The 24,641-nt window shown below is 40.9% G+C and overlaps 1 protein-coding gene across 5 annotated transcripts in view; it reads left to right on the plus strand.

Moving 5' to 3' along the window:
• LIMCH1 (LIM and calponin homology domains 1) overlaps positions 1 to 24,641 on the plus strand; it is a 321,291-nt gene that overhangs the window by 107,342 nt on the left and 189,308 nt on the right. For all 5 annotated transcript variants that reach the window (XM_027597625.2, XM_027597626.2, XM_027597627.1 and 2 more), the window contains exon 2: positions 20,274 to 20,344. In XM_027597625.2, the coding sequence (XP_027453426.1) occupies positions 20,274 to 20,344 (71 nt within the window). The remainder of the gene's footprint in view (positions 1 to 20,273; positions 20,345 to 24,641) is intronic.

The raw sequence follows: 24,641 nt of genomic DNA on the forward strand, positions 1-24,641 counted from the left end.
GGAATAAAATACTGCTCTTGATTTTTCTTTCCAAAGCTGCTCCTATCTAAGCTTCCTTATCTGAATAGCTTGTACTATCATGCATCCTGTTGTTCAAGGTCCGAATGTATAGATATTCTCGACTCCTCTCCTTTGCTGATATCTCATATTTGGTTAGTCCATCAGCAAACCTTTTAGCTTCTATCTTCAAAATAAGCCTGGGATCTGACCACCTCTCAACACTTCCTCAGCTACCACCCGAGTCCAAATTACCATTTTTCTCAACTGCCTATGCAGTTGTGTCCTCAGTGTCTTCTTGTCCTCAATCTTGCCCATCTTGTTTCTCCATGTCAATTCTTCATACAATGGCCAGAGTAATTTTAAAAAAGTGTTAATCAAATCACAGCTCTTCCCTGCTCAAAACTCTCTTTTCGGTGGCTTTGAGCAGCACTGAGAATAAGTTACAAGTTCCTTATTATTGTCTGTAAGGCTATTAGCTGCCTCTCTGCCATCATCTTGTTGCCCTGTTACCCTTACTGGCTCCATTTCAGCCATACTTGCTGCTTTTTTCACCAGCAACTCCATGCTCCCATCCACCCATAGGCCTTGAACCTGCATTTCCCCACCTGGAATGCTTTTCCCATGGCAATGAGCATTCCTCACAACCTCCTTCATTCTCTGATTATGTGTTACTGATTATGTGTCACTTCTTTGGTGAAACCTTTTTAATATAAAATATCTCAAGTAGCCATCCATTCTTTGCCACTTTTTATCCACTTTTGCTCTATTTTTCGTCATAGCTCTTATCACTACCTTATATCATATGTTATGTTGTTTATTATCTGTCTTGTCTACTAGATGGTGCCATGAATTCAGAGACCACATCTCCAGGGTCTAGAATAATATCAGGCACAGAATATGTGCTCTGTGAATAATTGTTAAATGACTTAATCTACTCAGGAACACAGGGGCAAGACATACAAGTATTAATGACAGTTCTGGGTAAATTACATGAATAATTTTCATGTGCTCTCATGTGTATAATCTCATTTAATCCTTACTTAAGATCAGTGCTATCATTTTCCCTATTTTAGAGGTGAGGAAAGAGCTATAGTACAGAGATATACCTTCCCCACATCACATAGAGAATTAGTGGTGAAAGCAGGATTTAAGCCCAGATCTTTTGATTATAAATCCTGTCTATTTCATGTATGAGAGACAGTAAGTGCTTTGGGAGTTGGAGAGAAATTTAGTTTACCAAGAGACATGGGCTCCTGTGGGTGCTTTGTGGAAATTTTAGAGTATTTATATCTGGAGATTTGAACATGGGATTGGACATGCATAAATAAACAGTGAAGGGATTCTGGCTGTTGTAAATGGCATGAGCAAATGCAAAGAGGCATGAATGTGCGTGGTGAATTCACACAAGGAATTCACACAATGTATCACACACATATAGCAGATTCCTTGATCAGCAGTCTAAGGAGTAGGGCTTGAGCTCCAGGCAGTAGGAAACATTCGGAAATATTTAAATCAAGACTGCCATAAGCAGAGAGGTATTCCAAAGATCCCCCAGCTTGGTCAGCAGTGCAGAGAGGAGGGAGAGGAGAGGAACCGAGGGGTGTAAGCAGGAGCAAGGGCCTAGGTTGGAAGGACTTGCTCTGAAAGAAAGAGGCAATTCTCAAAGGTAGAAAAAAAAGGTTAGAGAAGATTCTGGTAGCTCCCAAGATTTTGGAGAATGATCTTTTTTGTGTCTGATGATGCCAAACTTATCAAAACAAGGCATTCTTTTAAGAATATAGGTAGAAGATTAATCAAGTCTGGGGGTTGGGGTTTTGAGTTGTTAGTAGAAATCTTTAAAAAGTCATCATGAGAAAAATAACAAATTATAGAACAGCAACAGTTAGATCTTAACTCAGACTGAGAAACGTGTTTTGAGCTATCGTATGTTAGATCTAACTTCTTTTTTTTTAAGATTTTGTTTATTTATTTGAGAGAGAGCAAGAGAGAGAGTATGAGCAGGGCAAGGGCAGAGGCAGAGGGAGAAGCAGACTCCCGCTAAGCAGGGAGCCCAATGCAGGACTCCATCCCAGGCCCCTGGGATCATGACCTGAGCTGAAGGCAGACGCTTAACTGACTGAGCCACCCAGGCGCCCCACAGATCTAACTTAATAAGAAAATATTTCTGTATTTTTTTGTTTTGCCTTTTAGACTGTGCTTATCACATTGTGGCAAAGTTACTATGCATCGTGACTTTAGGCAAGGTGAAGTTTTATTTTAGAAGCTGACTCACTTTGAACTGGTTTTTAATAAATGTTCTAGGATGGTGGAAAGATCTGTGTGGAAGAGTGCTTAATATTTCAAAGCAAGCACTTGAAAATCTATTTCTGCTTCTTAGTAATAGGATCTCTGAAGTTCCAGAATTATTTTCGAATTGGTTCACTGGTTCTTGGAGGCCCTGCTATCCCCGGTCTTTGGAACTGGAGAGGATTTTGATGTGATCGCTTTTGCACCTGGCATTTTATGAAAATTGTTTTGGGGAATTACTTAGTCATATATCTAAGAAATATCTAGTGTTTATCCTCTTAGAGATTGGATTTAATGGCCAAATGGCTTGATTTGACCCTATGCATGGCTCAGAGCTACTTAATTATTAAAATTCCTGACTGCTGAGTTCCTCAATTAAATTGCAAATTTAAATAAAACATGTGTGTTCTGTATCTCTATTTTGAAGCCGTCTGTGATCTGTTTTTATGACTTATTGATTCCAGCCCTGTGCTCATGTTCTTGGAGCCTCCTTTGACTCTTCACACATCCCTCCTTTCTCCTCGCCCAGCTGAGCTCATCCCCACTTTTCAGAAGACCTCTTTAAAAGCCCCTTCTCACTTGCCTTGTTTCACTTCTCTGAACATTTATACGCAAGTGCACTTCTAATTTTTCTTTCCTTAATGTCACCCTAAACTGGATGCCGTGTACTTTGGTTTAAAATATTCTGCAAAGAGAAAGCAAGTCTGTGGGTACAACATGCTCCATTAGTCCACCATTTTTTTTTTCCACGAGAAGCAATAAAAACCCTTTGTCATTTAAATATTAGCACTTCTGATTTTTAAATTTGGTGATTTATTCACATTTTTTAAAAAAGCAATGACCAGCGGATGCAGTATGATAATGGCCAAATAACCTGTGTGAGGGCGTGTTTAGTCCCCCAGGCTAGAAGTTAGCCAGCTCTGTAGAAAGCCAGAGTTTCCTAAGCTTTCAAACACCAGAGAATGTTCTCAAAAAGAGGTCTTAGTCAGACAGATGGGGAAATGCTAGGTTATTGCCCACTGGAGGATGTCTGCACGCATTAGCCTGTTACTAGTTCTGAGAAGCTCAAAGTTGAAAAAAAAATACATTTTTAAAAAACACAGCATTCCCCAAACTTACTTGACCATGGAGCCTTTTTTCCACATCATGTGTCTTAACACATGGATTCTGTGGGACCCCAGGAAATGCTTCTATAAGTATTTCCTTTCTTGGGTAGGCCCGAGAGTGAATGTGAAGGCCAATCCCCGTGAAATAATAACTTAATGCCCCTAAAGACATGATGTGAAGAACAAGTATTATCTTGGCATTTTAACTCCACCCAGTGCCGTACAATGCCAACTCAATAAATTCTGGTGAATAGATTTCTGAAGGACCTGCCAGTCCCAAGAGTGGGAGAGGAAATGTGTGCACTGTTCGCGATCTGTTCTTTGAGATGTTGGGTCTGTTCCTTTGTTTTTCATCAGGTTTGTCATTGTGTGCAATGGCATATCCCGGTCCCATCACTGCCGGCATGCTGCATAATGGATGAGGCTAAAGAGATGGAGGCAGCAGGTGTTCTAGCAATTAAAAAAAAAAAAAGGGGGAAGAAAGAACAGAGCTGTTGATTGTTGCAAACAGCATTAGTCCTCCCTCCTTCCTTCTACAAACAGCAGCTCTCTGTGTCAGTCAGCGGGGAATAGCAACTGGTCTGCTTTGCGAGTTCTTATTACCTCCTACCGTGGTCAAGGCTCTTGCTTGGAGAGTGTGTCCTTATGTCAGAGGTGAGGTGCGTTTTTCCCTTGTCCTCTAAAAGGTTATTACAACCTGGTAAATGTCCACAAACTTATTTAGTTAAAAATTTTATTGCCGTGGGGCACCTGGGTGGCTCAGTGGGTTAAACGTCTGCCTTCAGCTCAGGTCATGATCCCAGAATCCTGGGATTGAGCCCCGCATCGGGCTCTCTGCTCAGAGGGGAGTCTGCTTCTCCCTCTCCCTCTGCTGCTCTCCCCACTCATGCTTGCTCTCTCTCTCTCTGAAATAAATAAATAATCTTTAAAAAACATTTTTTTATTGCTGTATGCTAGAATGGATCCAGGAACAATGACTAGCTTAGCTATCATTCTTGACTCTCCTATGAAAGGAAGAGGTAGAAATACATCTTCAAATTTAGGACAAGAGAGGGTACAAACTTTCGAGGACCTGATCTCTATTCCACAGCTCAGAAACATTTACTATAGGAGAACAAAAGTAAAATCCTTATATTTGATTTCAAATGCCTGCAAAAGGCCTGTTCTTTGGATTATTGTTACTGCTTCAATTTTCAAGAATTTAGTGGAGACCTTTTGCTTTGCTTGCCTGTAGCCAGAAAATTGGAAGCAGGTATCTGAAAGGATAATAGATTTATATCATCATAATAGTTGTGTGTTCTATAAGATGATTATTTTCACACAGGAGTATATGCAAGTTTAGAAGCATTTAAATTTTCATATAGTCCTATGCTTTGTTTTCAATTATTATTTGATAAATTCTCCAATATCATAGATATTTAGAAATGGTAATACATTTAAAATATTGTATTTAACTGTTAGCCTCATAATGTCTATGTAATACAGATTGCAAGTTTGCAGGGGTGTTTTGGAGCCAGCTTATTAAGCAGCTCAGGAGAGAAGATTGTGCGTATCTGCCCCTCACTGTGTTCAGCGACGTCAGGTTGAGCTTGAACTCGGCAGTGGTGGGAATTTTTATAGCATGGAGATTGGCAAGTGCTACATACCTGGGCTCCCCCCCCCCGCCACACACCATGAAAACCAATTATTAAACGTTTAGCAAAATGCTCTTGGTTCTAGGCCATCTTGGAGGACATCTTGATTATAAAAGGTTTTTAAAATTTAATCAAGGACCTCTTGGAACATAGAATAGTTCTAACAATAAGTTACCTTTTTTTAAAAATTTTATTGTGTTAGTCACCATACATTACATCATTAGTTTTTGATGTAGTGTTCCATGGTTCATTGTTTGCGTATAACACCCAGTGCTCCGTGCAATACATGCCCTCTTAATACCCATCGCCGGGCTAACCCATCCCCCCACCCCCCGCCCCTCTAGAACCCTCAGTTTGTTTCTCAGAGTCCATCGTCTCTCATGGTTCGTCTCCCACTCCGATTTCCCCAACTTCATTTTTCCCTTCCTACTATCTTCTTCTTCTTCTTTTTTTAAACATATAATGTATTATTTGTTTCAGAGGTACAGATCTGTGATTCATCAGTCTTACACAATTCACAGCACTCACCATAACACATATCCTCCCCAATGTCCATCACCCAGCCACCCCATCCCTCCCACCCCCCACCACTCCAGCAACCCTCCGTTTGTTTCCTGAGATTAAGAGTCTCTTATGGTTTGTCTCCCTCTCTGGTTTCATCTTATTAACAGAGTTACCTTTTAAAACTTCTCTCATTTCTTCTTCTCCCTAGTGTTTTAGTTACTGTTTTTCAAGATGATGTGTGGGCAGAAGTTCCCATTGCTGGTTTTGTTGTGTTTTTGGTAAATCTAGTTCTCACCTATTGGCTTTATAAAGAATAGTCTTCCTGTGTTTTCTTTAATTGCCATGCAGTAGTCCTGTGTTACACTGTTTTCTTACAGTTCTTTGTAACAGCCTGAAGACAGGACTCCTTCCTTGTTGAGGTACCCGTTATTTGTGCAGGAGGAGGTGAGGAGAGCTAAATACACAGCCTGAGCAATATTCACTCCCCTTGAAGCCAAAATGGCCTCTGCTTCCTCAGTCTGGGGCACTCATTATTCTGCCGTGTCATGAGGCCCAGTGATGAACGGCATTTTAGTGGGCTGGGATTTCCACCTGCTGTCTTCATCACAAACCAGCCAAAAGAACAGGTTTCCTGCCCTAATACATTATTTGTAAGTTTAAAGAACCAGAGGAAGATAGGGAAATATTTTGTTGTAGAGATGCCTAGTGGTCTTAAATGAAGCATCTTGTCTTCCTTCCTTCTCGTTCCCTCCATTCCCCATTAATGGATATTTATTTTTCCTTCCATAGGGGGTCAAGTTGTATATAGGATTATTTCAGCTTGGATTCTTTGGATATTTGTGATGATTCTTTGCATATGGAGATAAAAATCCAGTACATCATAGGCTTGTTATGATTTTACCCCCATGGTATTAAGTGAACGGATAATAAATGCACAGACATTATGACATTTTTCTAGATTTGGGGGTTTATTTTCTTATTCCACAGTGTAAGGAAAAGGCACAGTGAAGAGAGAAGAAGGTGGCCCAGATAGTGGGAAGTCAGAGATTTATTTACAACTCAACTGATAACAGGGAAAAAAAAATCACAGGGACACGGACGTATTTAGGCAACATAACCTACTGCGTTAGGAACATGGGTCAGGAGCCAGACTGGCCCAGCTTCGAGTCCTGACTCTGCCCCCTACTAGCTATATGAAATTGGGCAAATTACTTACTGGTCTGCACTTCAGTTTCTTCATCTGGACAGCAGGGATAAAAATAGTACTTCTATCTGATAGCGCCTTGAGCAATTTTGTGTAAACTCAAAAAGACATCTCAGGGTGGACTGTCTGAGCTTTAGATACAGACAGTGGCTTTGTGTGAATTAGGAAAACATGACTCTTCTTGTAGTTGAGTTGGTGTGGTTTGACAAAGAGAGCCCAGGCTGGCTCTTAGTCTTAACTTGTCTCCTCAGCTGGGCACCCTTGTTCAGGGCACAACCTGTGTCATCAGCCACGACAATGTGACTACCACACTGGGCAGCTGAGGCAGAAATGAGTCAGTTTTGGTTCTGTAAAAGATGCTGTTTCTATTATCAAAATTTCAAGGTGGGAGGCTAGGGTGGAGGAGGGTTCAGAAGGCCTATAGATTTGTGTAGGGCTATCTTAGAGAAGGGAGGTGATTTGCTAGAAGCTGTTGGTTATTGGCAGAACTGTGGCTAGAACCCAGTTGTCTTGACTCTTGGCCTCCTACCAATGCTGAGTAGGTGTCGCTAGACAACTGTGTGATTCAAACAAAAGTACCATTGATAGAAGATGAGGGTGAGGGGCACTATGGCCTTTCCCAGCACCGAGTGCCTGCCCAGAGCCATTCACATGGCAAACTCACAGATGACATGTCTTTTATTTTCCAAAGCCAAACAGTACATTGGTTCCTTTGTCTGATATCTAAATATTTGTTTTAAAATATACTATGTAGAGGACATGTATAGATCCCAGCCACCGTTTTTTTTTTATTATGTTCAGTTAGCCAGAATATAGTACATCATAAGTTTCTGATGTAGTGTTCAACGATTCATTAGTTGCCTATAACACCCACTGCTCATCACAACACGTGCCCTCCTTAATACCCGCCAGCCACCATTTTAATAGAGGATTCGAGGAATATTATTATATGGAGGTGTCCTTCTGTTGCATTTGAATGAAAAACCTTTGAAAAGTGGTATCTTCCCGTTCCAAACTTTTTTTGAGTAAAACCAAATGGAAAAATGGTTTAGTTACTAAAGAGAAAAAGGCAAATGAGGTTGAGTCACGGTGGAGGTTGGCCTATATATTCCCAGTCCTCCCTTTAAAATCTCTTTAAGTTGTAAAATATAACACAAGCCTACAAAACCACATGAAACAAACACAGAGCTTAGTTAATTATTGAAGGTGAACAGTCTTGGAATCACTGTGTCAAGAAGTAGATCCAAATCCAGGAGTAGAATTCACCACCTTGGAAACCCCCTTCTTGGGCCCCCTCCCAGTGAGAATTCCTTCCCTCCTCCTTCTGCTCATTTTCTTTTGATCACTTCCTTGCTTTTCTTCATAGTTGTGTTGCCCAAGTCATACTAACTTTTTAAAGGATAGGCTATGTGATCATCCTATCTGTGTAATGAGCATTTCATCATTTTTAAGTGTAATCAACATACGATGATATATTCATTTCAAGTGTACAACATGGATTTGATGTTTTATACATTACTCGCGATAAGTGTGCTCATCATGAGAAGTGTGGTCACCATCTGTCACCATACAGCATTATGACAGTATTATTGACTATATTCCCTATGCTGTGCTTTTCATCTCCATGACTTACTTATTTTATAACTAAGAGTTTGTACCCCTTAATCCCCTTTATTTATTTCACCCATCTCCCCTATCGCACTCTGCACCCACCCACCTCCCCCCCTGCCCCCGGCAACCCTCAGTTTGTTCTCTGAATTTAAGAGTCTGGGTTTTTCTTTTTTGTTTGTTTGTGGTTCCCTTGTTCTGTTTTTTATATTCCACATATAAGTGAAATCATATGGTATTTGTCTTTCTGTGTTTGACTTCTTTCACTTAGCACAATGCCCTCTAGGTCCATCCATGTTGTCACACATGGCAAGATCTCATTCTTTTTCACCACGTTTTATTTTCATTTGGTAATCTAATAACTTGTTTGGGTGAATTTTAGTAGTTTTCTAACTTGACTTGGATGCCTTTTTAATACCGGTGACATACAACAGTTTTGTGGTTACTTTGGATTCTTGGCTAAAAATCATTCAGTCATTAGAATCTCCAGTAGTGAAATCTACCAGTTCTTCACACAACTCTACAACTGTCACAGGACTGTGTGTACTTGGCTGACCCTCTAGTTCCAGTTCTTTGCCCCAAATCAGGAAGCCAAGGGGCTTGACCTCCCTTTCCTTCCCATCCTCAGTGCTAATGTCATGTTGACTTGATGGCTGGCAAGTGCCATTTGTGTGTAGTGAGCAGGTGAGAGAGTGGGTTGAATATAAATGAAATGACCAGTAGTAAACTGGTAAGTGCCCGATAGTGAACTGTCATCAGTGAAAACAGGTAAGAGAAACTGCTCCAGGAAAATGAATGAATGAATGAATGAATGAGAAGGCACTGGTCGGGTTGTTGACCTGAGTACTCTGCAGACACTGCTTAATGACTTTCAGTCCTAGCCTCAGGCAACAGTTTATTATGAATATTTTGAAACATAGAAAGAAAGAAAGAAAAGTAGGAAGGAGGAGGAAGGAGGAAGGGAGATAGATTAGTTCAAAGAAACCCATGTACACCACACCTAGTTTCAGTAATTGCAAACATTTTCTCCATTTACTTCTTACACACACACACCCCCAAGTATTTTTTCAACCATTTCAAAATAAATTGCAGGCAGCAGACCTCTTTCCCTCTAAATATTTTAGCGTGCATCTCCAAGTTCTCCTATGTAACCAGCATGCCGTTGTCAGTCTTAATAAAGTGAAGTAATGCCCTAGTATTATCAAATGACCAGTATGTATTCAGATTTTCCCAGTTGTGCCCAAAATGTCTTATAAAGTTTCATTTAAACTAGGGTTTCCATAAAGAGCAAACCATGCAATTGTCTCTTAAGTCTCTCATTTTGTAAATAGCAACCCTCCCCTTTTCTTCATGACATTGGCTTTTTGAAGGTCAGTTTTCTTATAAAATGTGTCATATTCTGGACTTGCACAGTTGTGTCCTCATGGTGTCATTGAACCCTGACGCTGTGTGGGAGGTTAGCACCCTGACGCCCCTGTGTGGTTCTGTACCCAGCGCCTACAAACCCAGACCCATCTGGCTAATGTGCCTCAACTATATTCTTTCTCCTGAGCACCGTTTCTCAACAGAAATCGCAACCACCTCGTTTAGACGCTGAAGTTGTGGATTTTTTTTTCCCTCCTTGGATATATGGCTTGGGGGAAAAAGTAATAGAACTTCCAAGCAGTGTTAAATATCCTACTAGATGGTTTCCACTTAGGCTTTGTAACCTCTCCCAACCTCATAAAACAGGCTCCTGTTTTAAAGACACGGGAACAGATTTGGAGAAATGAAGCCATTTGTCCAGTGTCACATAACTCCTGAGTGTCAGACCTGAAATTTGGACCCAGATTTGCCTAATTCACAGGTTTTATACTTCAGTGTGCTGAGGACCGGATGACAGTTCCATACACTGATTTGCCAAAATTAGCCTGAACTGAAATATTTATTTAAGGAGAAAAACATGACACCCAGGTAAAAATAACACCATGGCTGAAGCATATCTCTTCTCCTTGCAATGGAGACAACATACATAACCCAGAAGCACTCCACTAGCCCACTTTCTTTCTGGACTCTTCTTTCTCTTTGCTCTCAAATCAATCACTAACACTTGATGTTGTGTTAAAGCTCACTTTGAGTGTTGTCTGTCTTTGCAGCTTCTGTTCTGTGTCTTCGTAAGGCCAGGACAACTTGAGGATGTGCAAACATAGTTCCTGCTAACCCCACTCACATGTTCCTGGACTGACCATTTTTCCATGCCTGCAGCGTACAATGGGTAGATCAGAGGATTTAATGCTCCCAGGGTGCTTTTGAGCGTTGCCTGGATTCTTAATTAGATCTCTCTCTCTCTCTCTCTCTGTTTTTTTCAGTGGAGTCTGTCAATCTGTGGTTATAAACAGCCGCCTTCTGGTTTTCTGATGACATGATGAAAATATAAATGGATTCTGCAGATTGCATTTTATTATCCTCAATATTAAGCACTTAGATCTAGTGCTGGAGAGGATCATGGTCTGATCATGTTGATTAAATCATCCCAGGCCTGGACTTCTGTGCTGTTTCTTTGCCAACCCAAACTGAATGGATAGAAGAAGCAATTGTTATTAGAGAGAGTATAGTTGTGTAAATGCCGCAAGAAGACGTGCCTTCCGAAGGCAGCGCGGTGGGGCAGTGAAGCCCGGATTCTAGTCGCATCCTTGCTGATAGCCAGCTGCGTGACCTGGAGCAAGTCACTTAATGGGCAGGACATTATTTGTCTCATCTGTGACATGAAGGGGTTGTGGTTATGACTTGGACTTATTTTGGCGTCGTGAGAAGGGACGCGGGATGGCTCGATGGCGACATTGCTGGATGCTGTGTGGGAGGTGGCCCGGGGAAGGGGTCACAGCAGGAGCAGAGAGGGCAGGGGGGTGGCTGCTGCTGTCATCTTGCTGAGAGGCAGCTGTGGCTCGGGCTAGTGTGGTGCTGCAGAGACGGGGAAAAGAGCAGTTCTAGACTACATTTGGAGGGACAAACCTTGCTCTTCTCAATGCTCTCGGGGCAGGGGACCCATGTCACAAATTTTGTTTTGCTCTTGGTAAGTGTGAAACGTGCGTTAGGTAACCAAGTGGAGATGTCAAAGAAGCAGCTGGATATTTGATTCTGGACTTCCGAGGAGATGGGTCAGGGCCACCAATGATATTGCGTGAGTTAGCACATGCCAGGTAGTTAGAGATATTTAAAGGTGGGAATATTTAAACTCATAAAAATGCCTGAGTTATTGTATGTGACATGTTTGAAGGCAGGGGACTGCCCAGGGGAGGGGAGTGTGTGGCTAGAGAGAGGCCAAAGGCAAAGCGAGGAGAGGAGAAAAGAACCATGTTGCACAGGTAGGCAACGAGTGAGGAAGAGGTACGTATGGCAACGGTGAAGAGCTATTTACCGAATGAGGTCGAAGGAAAAGCAGGGGTGTCTGGCCATGGGCGGCGACCTACAAGATGCAAGTGGTCCAGGCAAGGGGCAGTGGTTGACTCTCAAGCTGCTGAGACCTTGATGCCCATCAGCTGAGATGTCTCTGTGGATCAGACAATGTGGTGATAAGAGAATTTAAGGGGAGAACCAGGAAAGCGTGGCATCATCCAAGGTCTGGCAGGAAAGACCTGTAAGGAGTATTGGAAAGAGAAGAATCAGTAATGGGATCTGATGCTAGTATTGTTGCCAGTGTCGACGACGAGATTTATTGAACTCTGGCTGTGGCTCAGGCACTGTGGGGAGGGTGTGGCAAACACTGATTCTTTGACTCTTGACGCAAACCTTGGGGATAGGGACAAGTATCATTTTGTAAGTAGGGAGGCTGAGGGTTGATAGAAGTTCATTAATCTACTTATAATTTAGCTTGTGCTTGTGGAGCTCAGAGTCAGACTCATGGGTCTCAACTCAACCCTATAAGAATTTTCAGGGAATTAAAAGTGGATAGCTTGGAGACCCCTGAGCTATGATGATTAAGGGCAATGGGTGCTCGATACTCATTCAGGGAGTTCGGACTGTGAAAGGAAGGAGAAAAACAGGATCGTTGAAGGGGCTGGTTTGAATTAGGGTTCTTAGGAAAAGGGGGATTGCATGCTACCAGCAGGGAGATGAAGACTGCTGTGGGCCACGGGGTAGGGTAAGGACCCGGGGGTGGGAAGGGATGGCATCCAGAGCCTTGACAGGGGAAAGAGAAAGTGTATTTCTTCCTTTTGAGGAAAGGATGAAAAGATAAGGGTAGAAACCATATACAGAGGAATGTGTATGGGGTTAGGGGCAGTGGTCCTAAAGGTTTGGCCAGATAGTTTCCATCACACTATGAGTCCAAAAGCGAGGTCATTGTGTATCAATGGGGATGGTAGAGTCCTCAAGGAAGTAATTGAGAGCAACAAGCCAAATGTCATTTTGGGACTGTCTCTTTAGGAATGAAGAATTAGTGGGGAATGGGGAGAATGACTGCCAAAGAACTGCTTCCTTGCCCCCATCTTTTGGGGTATCTTTTTTGTTTTAGGATCAAGGTCAACCCATAGCTCTGACACACAGATCCTTTACTTCTGGGCCATGCCCACCCTGGCATCTCATGCCCTCTGACCCTCTCCCTCTCCACCTGCCTCCCTGCTGTGCTCAGCCCTTAGAACTTTTCCTCTTTGCTCAAAGAAACCTTTGTGCAGGCCTTTGTGTCTGCCTGGAGTGCCCTACTTCATCTCCTTCCTTTGGGGAATCCCTCCTACTCTTCAGGACCAACTCAAATGTCAGCTCCTCAAAGCTGTCTTGGGCAGAGAGAGTTCATTCTTTTGCTCAGATGCTGCACAGTATTGTGCTTAGGAATAAGAACTCTGCAGTCACACTACAGGTTCAATCCCGGCTCTACTATTTGTTAGCTTTGTGTCCTTCAGCACCTTACTGAACCTCTCTGTGTCTAGGTTTCCTTGACTTTACAGTGGAACTAATAATAATAATAGGATCCACCTCTCTAGGTTTTTATGAGGATTAAATAAAACAATATTTGGATTTGGCAAGCTTTTAGAACAGAGAGGACATATGGTAGTTGGTATCTGAATGTGAACTGTTAACATGCAACTATTCCTTCAGTCATGCAATTTGTGTTAATTGCTCTTGTAGATCTGTGTCCATATTTCTCTTCCAACATCTACTGTACTGTTTGATCTTTCCCCCTGGATTGTGGATTCTTCCTGGGTAGGGTACAGATTTTATTATTTTGGTCTCACATGCATACCTATGACATTGCCTGGCACGAAATGGGTATTCAGTAGATGATTGATTGGTTGATTGCTAATTCTATTTCAGATGAGTGTGATTTATGATTGTTTATGAAGAGTTTCCATAGAAACTTGATTTGATTTTTCTAGCAACCCCACGAAGAAGACAAAAGTAGCAATGGATTTATTTCTCAGTAAATGTGAAAAATAAGAGCAATTCTATTCTGCTTTATTTTACAGTTTAAGTGTAAAAATATGCAGAAATGTCCTTTTATTAAATAAATCAAATATGATCAGAAGAGAAGGGAGTATAATGAGCCACAAATAATCTTCTTCAGTGAATTTTAAAGAGGTATTATTTTTCATTTACTGTTTATAGGAGGAAATCACAACCTTCTGAAAGCATACCTTTTTTTTTAAATTTACTTCAACAGATATTTATTGACTATCTACTGTGAGCCAAGTACTTTTCTAGGCAGAGTATACAACAGTGAAGAAAAAAAGTAAAATTTCCCACTCTAACCTTACTGGGTGGAGTTGGGCAATAAACAAAATAAAAATGTAATATGAAGTGTACCTATTTTTGTACAATTTAGAGAAAATATCTATGTCTTTCAAAAGTTAAGTCAAAATATATTAAATTCTGTATTTTTTTTCAGTTGCTTGAACCCAGGGACCATCATTTTGTCAGGTAATAGAATCTCCTCTCTTAAGATCATTATAATAGGGTTTCCAACATCTATTTAAAATCCTCTTTAGACCTGCAGTTTATTGGTGGACTGCAGTTTGTCCACCAGATTGCTCTAAGAAAAAACAACTGAAGATGAATGAAAATGTTTCTGAAATACAGTTTGTATAAATGAAATGAACAGGCTGAGAGACTGATTCTTGGCAGTCTTTGACTATTCATGGCAATTACTTAATAGCAGTGGTAAGTGTAGCATTTTGATATAATGTGTTACATTATAAACACATAAAAATATTACCATAAATTTGTGTTTTTTTATTAGACTGTTTTTTTTCAGTCTCCATATTTCAGTTATCTGAATGGTTTAGAGCAGTGCCATTGACATGAACAGACTCAAAAACATAATTACCTTTCAGTTCGCTGAGAAGGAAATCAAATACAGATGAGCTTACTTAATAATTACTTGCATAGAAACAGTGTGATGACACATTGTGATATCCTTTTGCTTCTGCTTTTGGTTTAATTGCTAAAGTAGGTGAAAGTGTTTCTTTTCCTTTAAAACTATCAATGTTCTGGTAAGTTATCCATTCTTGAGTATTTTAATCTGACACTTAGAGCATGTCCCTCCATTGCTGTAAATAACAAGTATTTTAGATAGTAATGAAAGTGAATTAAACCTGAACCATAAAGCAAGGAAAGAAATCCGATATTGGGCTTTACTGAATGACACACAAGGCATAGTCGGTGACATAGCTGCCGCTAAAGTACTTGAGGATCTCTTCGAATGGGGAGATGTGTGCAGGTTCATTATGGCCACTCTTGAAATCGTGTTGTCCAGTGGTTTGGTCAATATGTTCCTATTAGTTTTTTGTGTGTTTGTTGCTTGCTTGCTTGTTTTTCTGGTGAATGCCTTTAAGGAACGGTAGAAACTTTGGCTTTTACTATGAGCGAGATGGGGAGGTTTTGGGGGATTTTAAGTGGAGTAGTAGCGCAATCTAACTTTATGAGATTACCCTGGCTGCTCTTTTGAGAATAGAGGGAAGGGAGGCAAGGGTGGAGCAGTGAGGCCAGTTAAGAGACTTATCCAGGTATAAGATGATGGTGGCTTGGAGTAGGTGGTAGAATGAGAAGTAGTTGGATTGTGGCTAAGTTCTGAAGGGAAAATCAACAGAATTTGTTGGCGGGCGTGATTGGGTGTGAGAGATATGGGTCAAGTATCGCAAAGCTGAACAGCTGCAAGGATGGAGTTACAAGCATTAATTGATCAGATGGGTGAGGACCAGCAGGGTGTGGAGAGCAGGATTTGGGGGAAATGATAAAGTGCTCTTGACATTTCAAGCTGCTCTTCCATTGCTAGCCCTGGGATGCTCCTGAACCTGGGCTCTCTCCCCACCCATTCCACTCCCAGGTCCCCATATCAGGCTCTCTTTAAGAGTTTTATTAGATCTTCCCATCCTGCTCGGTGTCCTTGGAGGGTCATCAGGAGCTCATGGCTTGGCTAGCACCTTGTCTGCAAGGTTACTGAGAGTCCATACTTGGGATCCAGGTGGGAAGGTTAGTGAAGAGTTTGGGCAGCTATTGTTCACTTCCCCTGCTCATGGACTATTGGTAATGGTGGTTGATTCTTGGCAGCCATATTGTTTTTTTAATAGCAGTGGCTTATGCTGTCATGAAGGGAACAGTAATTAACAGACTTTAGAGTTAAAATACACAATGTGTGACATTATAAACACATCATAAAAATGTTGTTGAGACAGGACATCCAGAATCCTGTTTCCAGTGGATGGTCCTCCTTTTCTGATTCTGAACTGTTGGCTTTCTTTCTATGCTAGGTCAGGGCTTTGTAAAATTTACTTTGCATATGAATCACATGGGGATCTTTTTGGATGCTGGTTCTGATTAAGTAGATCTTGTAGAGGGTAGGGGGAGGACTGATAGTCTGTACTTCTAACATTAATTTCAGGTGAAGTTCTGCTGCTACTAGTCTAAGGACCTAACTCTTCAGTGGCATGGTCCTTGTTGAATTTCTGGAGTCTATTTAACTGTCGACCCTCTTAACCAAGATCTAGACACCTCTGTGCTAAATAACTTGGACTTGGAAGAAAGGATGGCATTAGGGTCAGCGGAGAGCAGTGAGAAGGCTATGCTGGGCCCTAATGGACACAGGAGCAGGGAAGAAAGCAGAGGAAGAACAGAGGCAGAAATGAGCACCTTCCTCCATTTGCATGGTGCCTGTTTCCATCTCCATAATTGGCAGTCTAGGAGATTGAATTTAATCATATTACACCTTGGAGGATGTTCATTAGCAGGCTGACTTGGGACTGTTAAATCCACTCGAAATTTTTTACCGGCTACGCATCACATACAATATATTTTTAAATAGTACCTGAGTATTTTAAGTAGTTGGTGGACCACCAATATTTTCTTATAACCTTAATAGTCCTGTTAACTTCTGTTTATGGTATGAGTTTGGTTATTTGTTTCCTCTCAGTCTGTGAGCCTTCTGCATGCAGTGATCGTGTCTCATTTGTGTTTTGGTCTCTAGGCCCTGCCCATCATCATGGCTCAATAAATGGAGAGGGGCCTGGGTTGTCTTGGCCAGAGATTCTGTAATAGATATAGGTAAACTCTCTTGGGTCTCAATGTTAACATCATTGGTGCTAGAACAATATAATTTTAACAAAAATATAAAGACCTGGGGGGAAGATGTTTTCAGAATCTTCTGATCACTTCTTGGTGAATAGAGGTTAGTTTTATAGATAATATTAGTGGTTCCTTGAGAATATAAATTAGGACTTAATAGATTCAGGAAAGAAAATGCTAAATTGTTTAAAGTCTGCATTTAAAATCTTAGCTTTTTAAAGGAGATCTTTCCTAATTTCTTTATTTTAGGAAAAAAGCTAGATATTTGCAAACTGTAAATACAAACTACTCTTTATCCTTTTTCTCACCTTCCCTTAAGTAAGAATGAGAAGATATTAACAAAGGACTATTTTTCTTTTTTCCCTTTTTCTTCCTTTCTCTTCCTTCATTTCTTTCTTTCTTTCTTTCTTTCTTTCTTTCTTTCTTTCTTTCTTTCTTTCTTTCTTTCTTTCTTTCTTTCTTTCTTTCTTTCTTTCTTTCTTTCTTTTTCGTTCGTTCTTTCAGGAAAGTTTTTGGAAAATAGAGAAAATTTAAAGAAGAAAATAAAAATCACACCGGCTTCCCGCCATGAAGAGATAACGTGTTGTCCTATTTTCTGTGTGTGCGTATGCATGTGTGTACATGTATCTGTATCTGTCCGTTTTGTAAAATTTTTGTCTGGTTTTGGAATCAGGGTAACACTGGCCCTGATAGAATGAATTGGGAAGTATGCTTCCTTCTTCAATTGTCTGGAATAGTTTGTGTAGAATTGCATTATTTCTTCCTTATGTATTTGTTGTAATTCACCAGATAAACCTTCTGGGACTGACATTTTCTTTTGGAAAAGTTATCTATTTCTTTGTTGAATGAACTTGGGTTGTTTGTGTCAAGAAATTTATCCAGTTAAATTTACCAATTTAAGTTGGTAAATATATTGAGATGAATTTATTTATAATATCCCGTTATCATTTTAAGGTCTATAAAATCTGTAATGATGTCATCTCTGTCATTCCTGATGTTGGTAATTTGTGTCTTTCTTTTTTGGCTAAAAACCAAAGGTTGTCTGTTTTATTAGCTAAAGATTTATCAACCTGGCTAAGTGTTCCCAGTTTTATTGGTCTCAAGTAAATAGCTTTTGATTTCATTGATTTTTCTCGATTGCTCTTTGGTTTTCTATTTGATTTGATTTCAACTGATAAAGTTTCCCCCCTTTTTTTCTACTTAATTTGGGCTTAATTTGCTTAAGAAAGAAGGAAAATTCATTGATTTGAGATCTTCTTTTCTGATACAGGTTTTTGTGCTATACATTTCCCCAAAATACTGATTTAGTGTCTTTCCATATGTTTTTACATAGCCATATTCTTTCACTACAAAATATATTCTAATTTCTTTTTATTTCTTCTTTGATCAGTGGGTTGTTTTTTACATTGTATTACTTAGTTTAAAATTATTTGGAAATTTTTTCCCAGAGATATTTCTGTTGTTAATTTCTAATTTAATTCCATTGCGGTCAGATGGCATGCTTTTTTTGTGAATCGAATTCTTTTAAGTTTATAAATAAAATGACTTTCTCTTGTTTACTGACCCAGAAGTTGTTCTATCTCAATACATGTTCATTGTGAACTTAAGAAGAAAAATATGTATTCTGCCCTGGTAGGGTGAAGTATTGTTGAAATATAAGTTAAGTCAATTTGGTTGACAGTGTTGTTCAAGTCTTCTATATCCTTATTGATTTTTTGTTTGCTTGTTCTGTAAGTTATGGGAGAGAGAATATATTTCTGACTCTAGTTTTGAATTTGTTTCTCCTTGCAGATCTGTTTTGGCTTATGTATTTTGAAGTTTTTATTAGATATAAGAATGTTTAGGATTTTTTGATCTTCCTGATTAGCTAAACCATTTGTCGTTACGAAATGACTTTCTCTGTCCTTGGTATTCTTTGTTCTAAAAGTTTCTTTGTTTGATATTAATATCTGGCTTTTAAAAATTAACATTAGCATGTTATTATCTTATTCCTTTCTTCCATTTTTAACGTACTTCTTTTTTTTAAGATTTTATTTATTTATTTGACAGAGAGAGACAGTGAGAGAGGGAACACAAGCAGGGGGAGTGGGAGAGGGAGAAGCAGGCTTCCTGCTGAGCAGAGAGCCCAATGCGGGGCTCGATCCCAGGACCCTGGGACCATGACCCGAGCCTAAGGCAGATGCTTAACGACTGAGCCACCCAGGCGCCCCTAACCTACTTCTATCTTTATATTTAAAGTGCATTTCTCCTAGGCAGCACATTGTTCGGTCTTGCTTCTTTTCCATTATGACACTCTCTGTCTTTTAATCGGGGATGTTTAGGCCATTTATATTTAATGCACTTATAGATATGCTTAGGTTTAAGTCTACAGTATTGTTATTTACTTTTTACTTATTTCATCTATTCTGTATTCTCTTTCCCTCTTTTTTCTTTTTGCCTTTTTTAGTTGTTAAGAGTATTTTGGGGGCTTCTGGGTGGCTCAGTTGTTAAGCGTCTGCATTCGGCTCAGGTCATGATCGCGGGGTCCTGAGATCAAGCCCTCTGTTGGGCTCCCTGCTCCGCGGGAAGCCTGCTTCTCCCTTTCCCACTCCCCTGCTTGTGTTCCCTCTCTTGCTGTGTCTCTCTCTCTGACAAATAAATAAATAAAATCTTAAAAAAATATTTTTAATGATTCCGTTTTATCTCCCTTCTAAGCTTGTTAACTATAACTTATTTTGCTACTTTAGAGGTTGCTTTAGGATTTTATATATTTAGGGTATGCATATTTATCTGGCATACCACAGATAGTCAATATACTTAATGAATGAACCAATGCGTGCCCTGGTGCCTAGGTCAGAGGGCTGCTGAGAGCCAGAGGTATCAAGAATGATCATCAGTCCTGTGCTATTAGTCATGCTTTTCCAGATTTTATTTTCCTCTTTCACACCAAGTTATTATGGATTTTGGCTCTAGTATTCCTGTCTTGATGTTTGTCTCTTGAGGTTAGGTGTCTGTACCTACCCGCCTCTGTCCCCTTAATGTTTTAACAAATAGATCCTTTATCCTTAGGTGGAACTTTCTGCAGGCTTTTTTGAAAGTGTGTGTGTTGAGGCTGTGACCTTGACCTATCGTGGCCAAGCCCCAAAAGTAACATCCTTATCAGGAAGAACAGACATTTTTTGAGGTATTGGGTAGGAAAAAGCTTCAAAATAATGGTCTAAATTTAAGATCAGCTGATCTCAGCAAAGCTACACAAGGAAAGGAAATTCAGACCTAACAGATTTTCCCCATTCTTGGAATGCCACCAGTTATTTGAAGGCTCTTAAATGTTAAAAAAAAAAAAAAAGAAAAGAAATCATTGATCTTCCTGATTAAAGAAGAAAAATTTATGCTCTTTCTCTCTCTCTCTTTTTTTTCCAGCAAGTAACGGGCAGAAGTTTTGGTGATAAAGATTTTCGGACAGGATTAGAAAATGGAATCCTTCTCTGCGAGTAAGTATAGCCTATTATTCAGTTGGTTTTAGTCAAGAAAAATCATTAATGCCATTCAGTTCATCTATAAAAATTTGTATTTCGTTTTGAATTTATTCACAGTTTGATTCTGAAATTTTTAAAAATCACTGGGCTAGGCAGTACACATAAGTAGGTGAGGGAGTTTTAGTGTACAGTAGGGAATGGTGGGGACTGTGACAATTTCTAATTAGATAAAGAAGAAGTATCTGGTAACTGCTCCTCAGCTCCAGCCAACATTTACAATGTAGGAATCTGGGCCTCAGGTAATGGGAAGGATGTGGACCCAACTGTAGTAAAAGTAGCAGCTTTTCTCCCCCTTTCCCGCAAAACAAAAGCAGTTTGTGCCAAGTGAAAGCAATGCATCTACTTACTTACAACATCTTAAAACATGACAGGTGATATTCCTCACTGGGCTTGCTCCCTGATGTATTTTGGGTATATTCAGTTTATGCTATTGGCGAATTTCAAACATGAACAATAACTGCAATGTTTAGTTTTTATGTTTTGAACCCAGATTTTGTCATAAAGTACTGCTGTGATGATGGATTCAAGAGCTTTCTGTGAAGTGGTTCTAGACACAAAATAAGCGAGAGCCTTAACACTTATAGGTGGATGAACATATCCTTTAAGATCTCAAATTTTGAATTTAATAGGTTCTGTAATTTGGATCGTACCTTTTGTTCTACTGAAGTGAAATGTACACACAAGAAATGCACAGCTCCAAATACACAGTCCAATGGGATTTGAGAACTGTGTCTATGCATGTAGCCTACACCCTGATCAAGATAGAGGACAGTAGGTGCCCTCCCGTCCCTTCCCAATCCATTTCCACCACCTCTAGGAAAGCACTGTTCTCATGTCCATCACCATAATATTTATTTGCCTTATATCTTGAACTTTATGTAAGTGAAATTACATAGAATGAGTGCACTCTTATTTTGGCGACTTCCAGAATATTGTTTGGGACCCACTGAAGTAGTTGAAAGACTTTGGGTTCTGGAACCTGAGAACTAGAAACTCAAGTCTTAAATCATTTAACCTCCTTGAGTCTCAATTTTTCTATCTAAAATGGTAATAAAAAAGTGCTAACTTTTGCCTATTTCATAAGCTTTTTGTGAATTTCAACAGGATAGTGTGGATGAGGTGCTTTAAAAATTACATTTGCCACACAAATGTTGATTATTGTGCAGCACCACTCAACACAGTTCACGCCAGTGATTTTTCCTGCTCCCACTGTCCTTTTTCCTTCAAAGGGAAATTTACCACTTTGATTGCCTGATTGCCACTTCCGTGCATTCCTTCCTGTGGAGCCTCTTCTTTCTTCTCATACTTTACTTCCTTCACTGCCTCTTTTCCCTTTATTAAATCTAAATCAGAGCTCATCTCTTAGATAAACCATAATTAGTTTAGCATCTCACCAGGAACAAACGCCAGGCAGACTCCAAACACTTCCCTTGCATTCTAACACCTGCTTCTCCAATGATTCTGGGCTTAACCTTCTGCTGATGTTAACAGACTAGCCATAGTCTGATCTAATATATGTACATTGTGCTCTCTTAACTCTGTTGAAATGGGTCTTTGGTAGCAGTTTTTGTATACCTAACATTTGCTCCAAAGATTCTTGTAGGCGTTCACCTCTCCACTATACTCCCATGACTAAATCTGTCAGGGAGTAGTATTGCCTGCCAGACTTTGGATGGAGCAGGTTTATCTGAAGATGAGGCTCTGGGTCTGGAGACTTCTGCATGCATAGAACGTGCTTCTTGGGGCATCTGGGTGGCTCATTCGGTTAAGCGTCTGCCTTCGGCTCAGGTCATGATCGCAAGGTCCTGGGATCGCGCCCCACATCAGGTTCCCACTCAGTGGAGAGTATGCTTCTCCCTCTCCCTCTGCCCCCCCCCCCCCCCGGCTTGTATGCTCTCTTTCTCTTTCTCAAATAAATAAATAAAATCTTAAAAAAAAAAAAGAACTTGCTTCTTACCTAGATGAAGAGGTTGAGTTAGAGGATGGAGTCTGTCATGTGAGCAATGGCACTCCTGTTGGCCTTTTACAAGCACGTTAATGAATGTTAGGGTTTTTTAGGGGCGGGGCTTGGTTCTGGGCCATGGTTAGGAAATATTATGGTTAGACAAGAGATAAGCACAGATTATAGCCAGGAGCCTCTTTAAATAAATAAAGGGTTTGGATTGCCGACAGCCAAGAGTGAAGCGAAGGGAACTGGCCAACACGGAGGCTTGGACAAGTGTTACTGACTGGGTACATAGGCCAAAACTCAAGATAAGTGAGTTATTGTCTAAGTCTTCTACCCGCGGAGGATTAGACTCACTGGTGTAGTTGAAGGAGGCTGAGGGCCAGGGAGGGTCAAGTCCTGGCTTCCCTGTGGGACTCCAGCTGGCTGCCCCGGCAAAGAGTTTGCTAAGGTGGAATGAACTGAGTCGGTGGCCTGAGGCAAGGAGAGCCATCACCTGAGCCTCAGCCAGAGCCTTTGAGGGAAAGCTGGGTCAGCAGCTGGAGAAACCAGATGCAAATACATTTCTAAGTCCAGGAGCCATGGAGCAATGAGGAGCAAAGGCATGGCCCTGGAGCTGAATGCACTGGAAGGTTGGGAGTAACGGAGGAGCGAGATTTTTCCATCCTCTTTGGTTGGGGCAGAGGCATGGCGAGGTTTTATCTGAGCTGAAGTGGGCCATGCTGCTGCAGCCTGAGATTAGCAGGTATGTTTCCTGAGACTTGTGTCCAGAGACCAGTCTGGCAAGGAGGGGACTTACAGTGTTCCAGGCGTGGAGTTGGTTGATGGCAAGGACCCCAAAAGGCAGGAAACTCACTTTGGAGGTTCCCAGACAGTGGATCCATACAGGTTTTAGACACCTCTCTTTGGAGGGTAGATGAGAGTGGCTGTGCCACTCTTTAGAACCGGAGGGAATTTTGTGGGTGCTGGTGATTAAGGGGTTCTAACTCAAAACCTCCACCCATGTAGCAACATTTTACAATGTAAGAAGAACTCCCTATAATTTCAAATTTCTAAAACTAGCAATTCAGCTCTTCTGAGATTAAGGCTTTCATAACATACAGCCCTCTTTTTAAAAATTGTTGGGGCTTTTCAACTTTGTATTATTCTGAACAGAAGCCCAGTTGGTGTCTTGTAATAGTGTTATGACCCCAGCTGAAAAATCCACGAACGGCCTCAGTGAATGATTCCTTTTGTTCAAGAAACTCATCTTTTTGTGTGAGTTAGATCTGCTCTAAAGGGTGGTTGCAACTGGAGAGACATCATGCTCTTTGTTCACTAAACATTTCCTGAGTTGTTTATGAGTCTGAAAAGAATTCATAGTCCTCGTCAAACAGAGGGCATCCTTCTGGTCCTGGGGTCTGATTTTTTTTTCTTGCCTAACTTTCATGTGGCCTGTAAGGACTATCATCATACCCATTTTACAGAGGAATTAAGTGGGGCACAGAGGATTAAATCACTTGTCTAAGGTTATTCAGATAAGAAAGATTTACATTCAGAAGTCTGATTTCTTAGCTTTTACTCTTAACAACTGTCCTGTGCCTACAATTGAGATTTTAATGGGAGAGAAAAGAAAGAAGTTTGGGGTTGGTGATGATGGCATGGGATTGGTGCCAGAAAACATCAGGTGTGGGCAGGAGGGCAGTACAGAGGATAGCCACTGGATCTCAACTGGACAGAACATGAAGAAGGGTGGCATGGGGTTGGTGGTCTTGGGATGTAAGCATCAAAGGCCTGGTGGGCCTTCTTCTTCTTCTTCTTTGTTTTTTAAGATTATTTATTTTAGGGGCGCCTGAGTGGCTCAGTCATCAAGTGTCTGCTTTTGGCTCAGGTCATGATCCCAGGGTCCTGGGATCGAGCCCCGCAGCGGGCTCCCCGCTCGGCGGGAAGCCTGCTTCTCCCTCTCCCACTCCCCCTGCTTGTGTTCCCTCTCTCGCTGTGTCTCTCTCTGTCAAATAAGTAAATAAAATCTTTAAAAAAAAATAAAGATTATTTATTTGAGAGAGAGAGCATGAGTGGGGGGAGGGGCAGAGGGAGAGGAGAGAGATGATCTCCAGCAGACTCCCCACTGAGCGTGGAGCCCGACATGGGGCTCGATCCCAGGACCCTGATCATGACCTGAACCGAAATCAAAGTTGGACGCTTAACTGACTGAGCCACCCAGGTGCCTCTGGCGATCCTTCTTAAGACAAGGAGGCAAGTCCAGTAAGCGTGAAAGCATGAGAGAGTTGAGGGGATAAGGAGGCTGTAGTCAGGGGAGAAGGTGGG

Source organism: Zalophus californianus, chromosome 2 (genome assembly GCF_009762305.2).
Source record: "Zalophus californianus isolate mZalCal1 chromosome 2, mZalCal1.pri.v2, whole genome shotgun sequence".
NCBI classification, from domain to species: Eukaryota; Metazoa; Chordata; class Mammalia; order Carnivora; family Otariidae; genus Zalophus; species Zalophus californianus.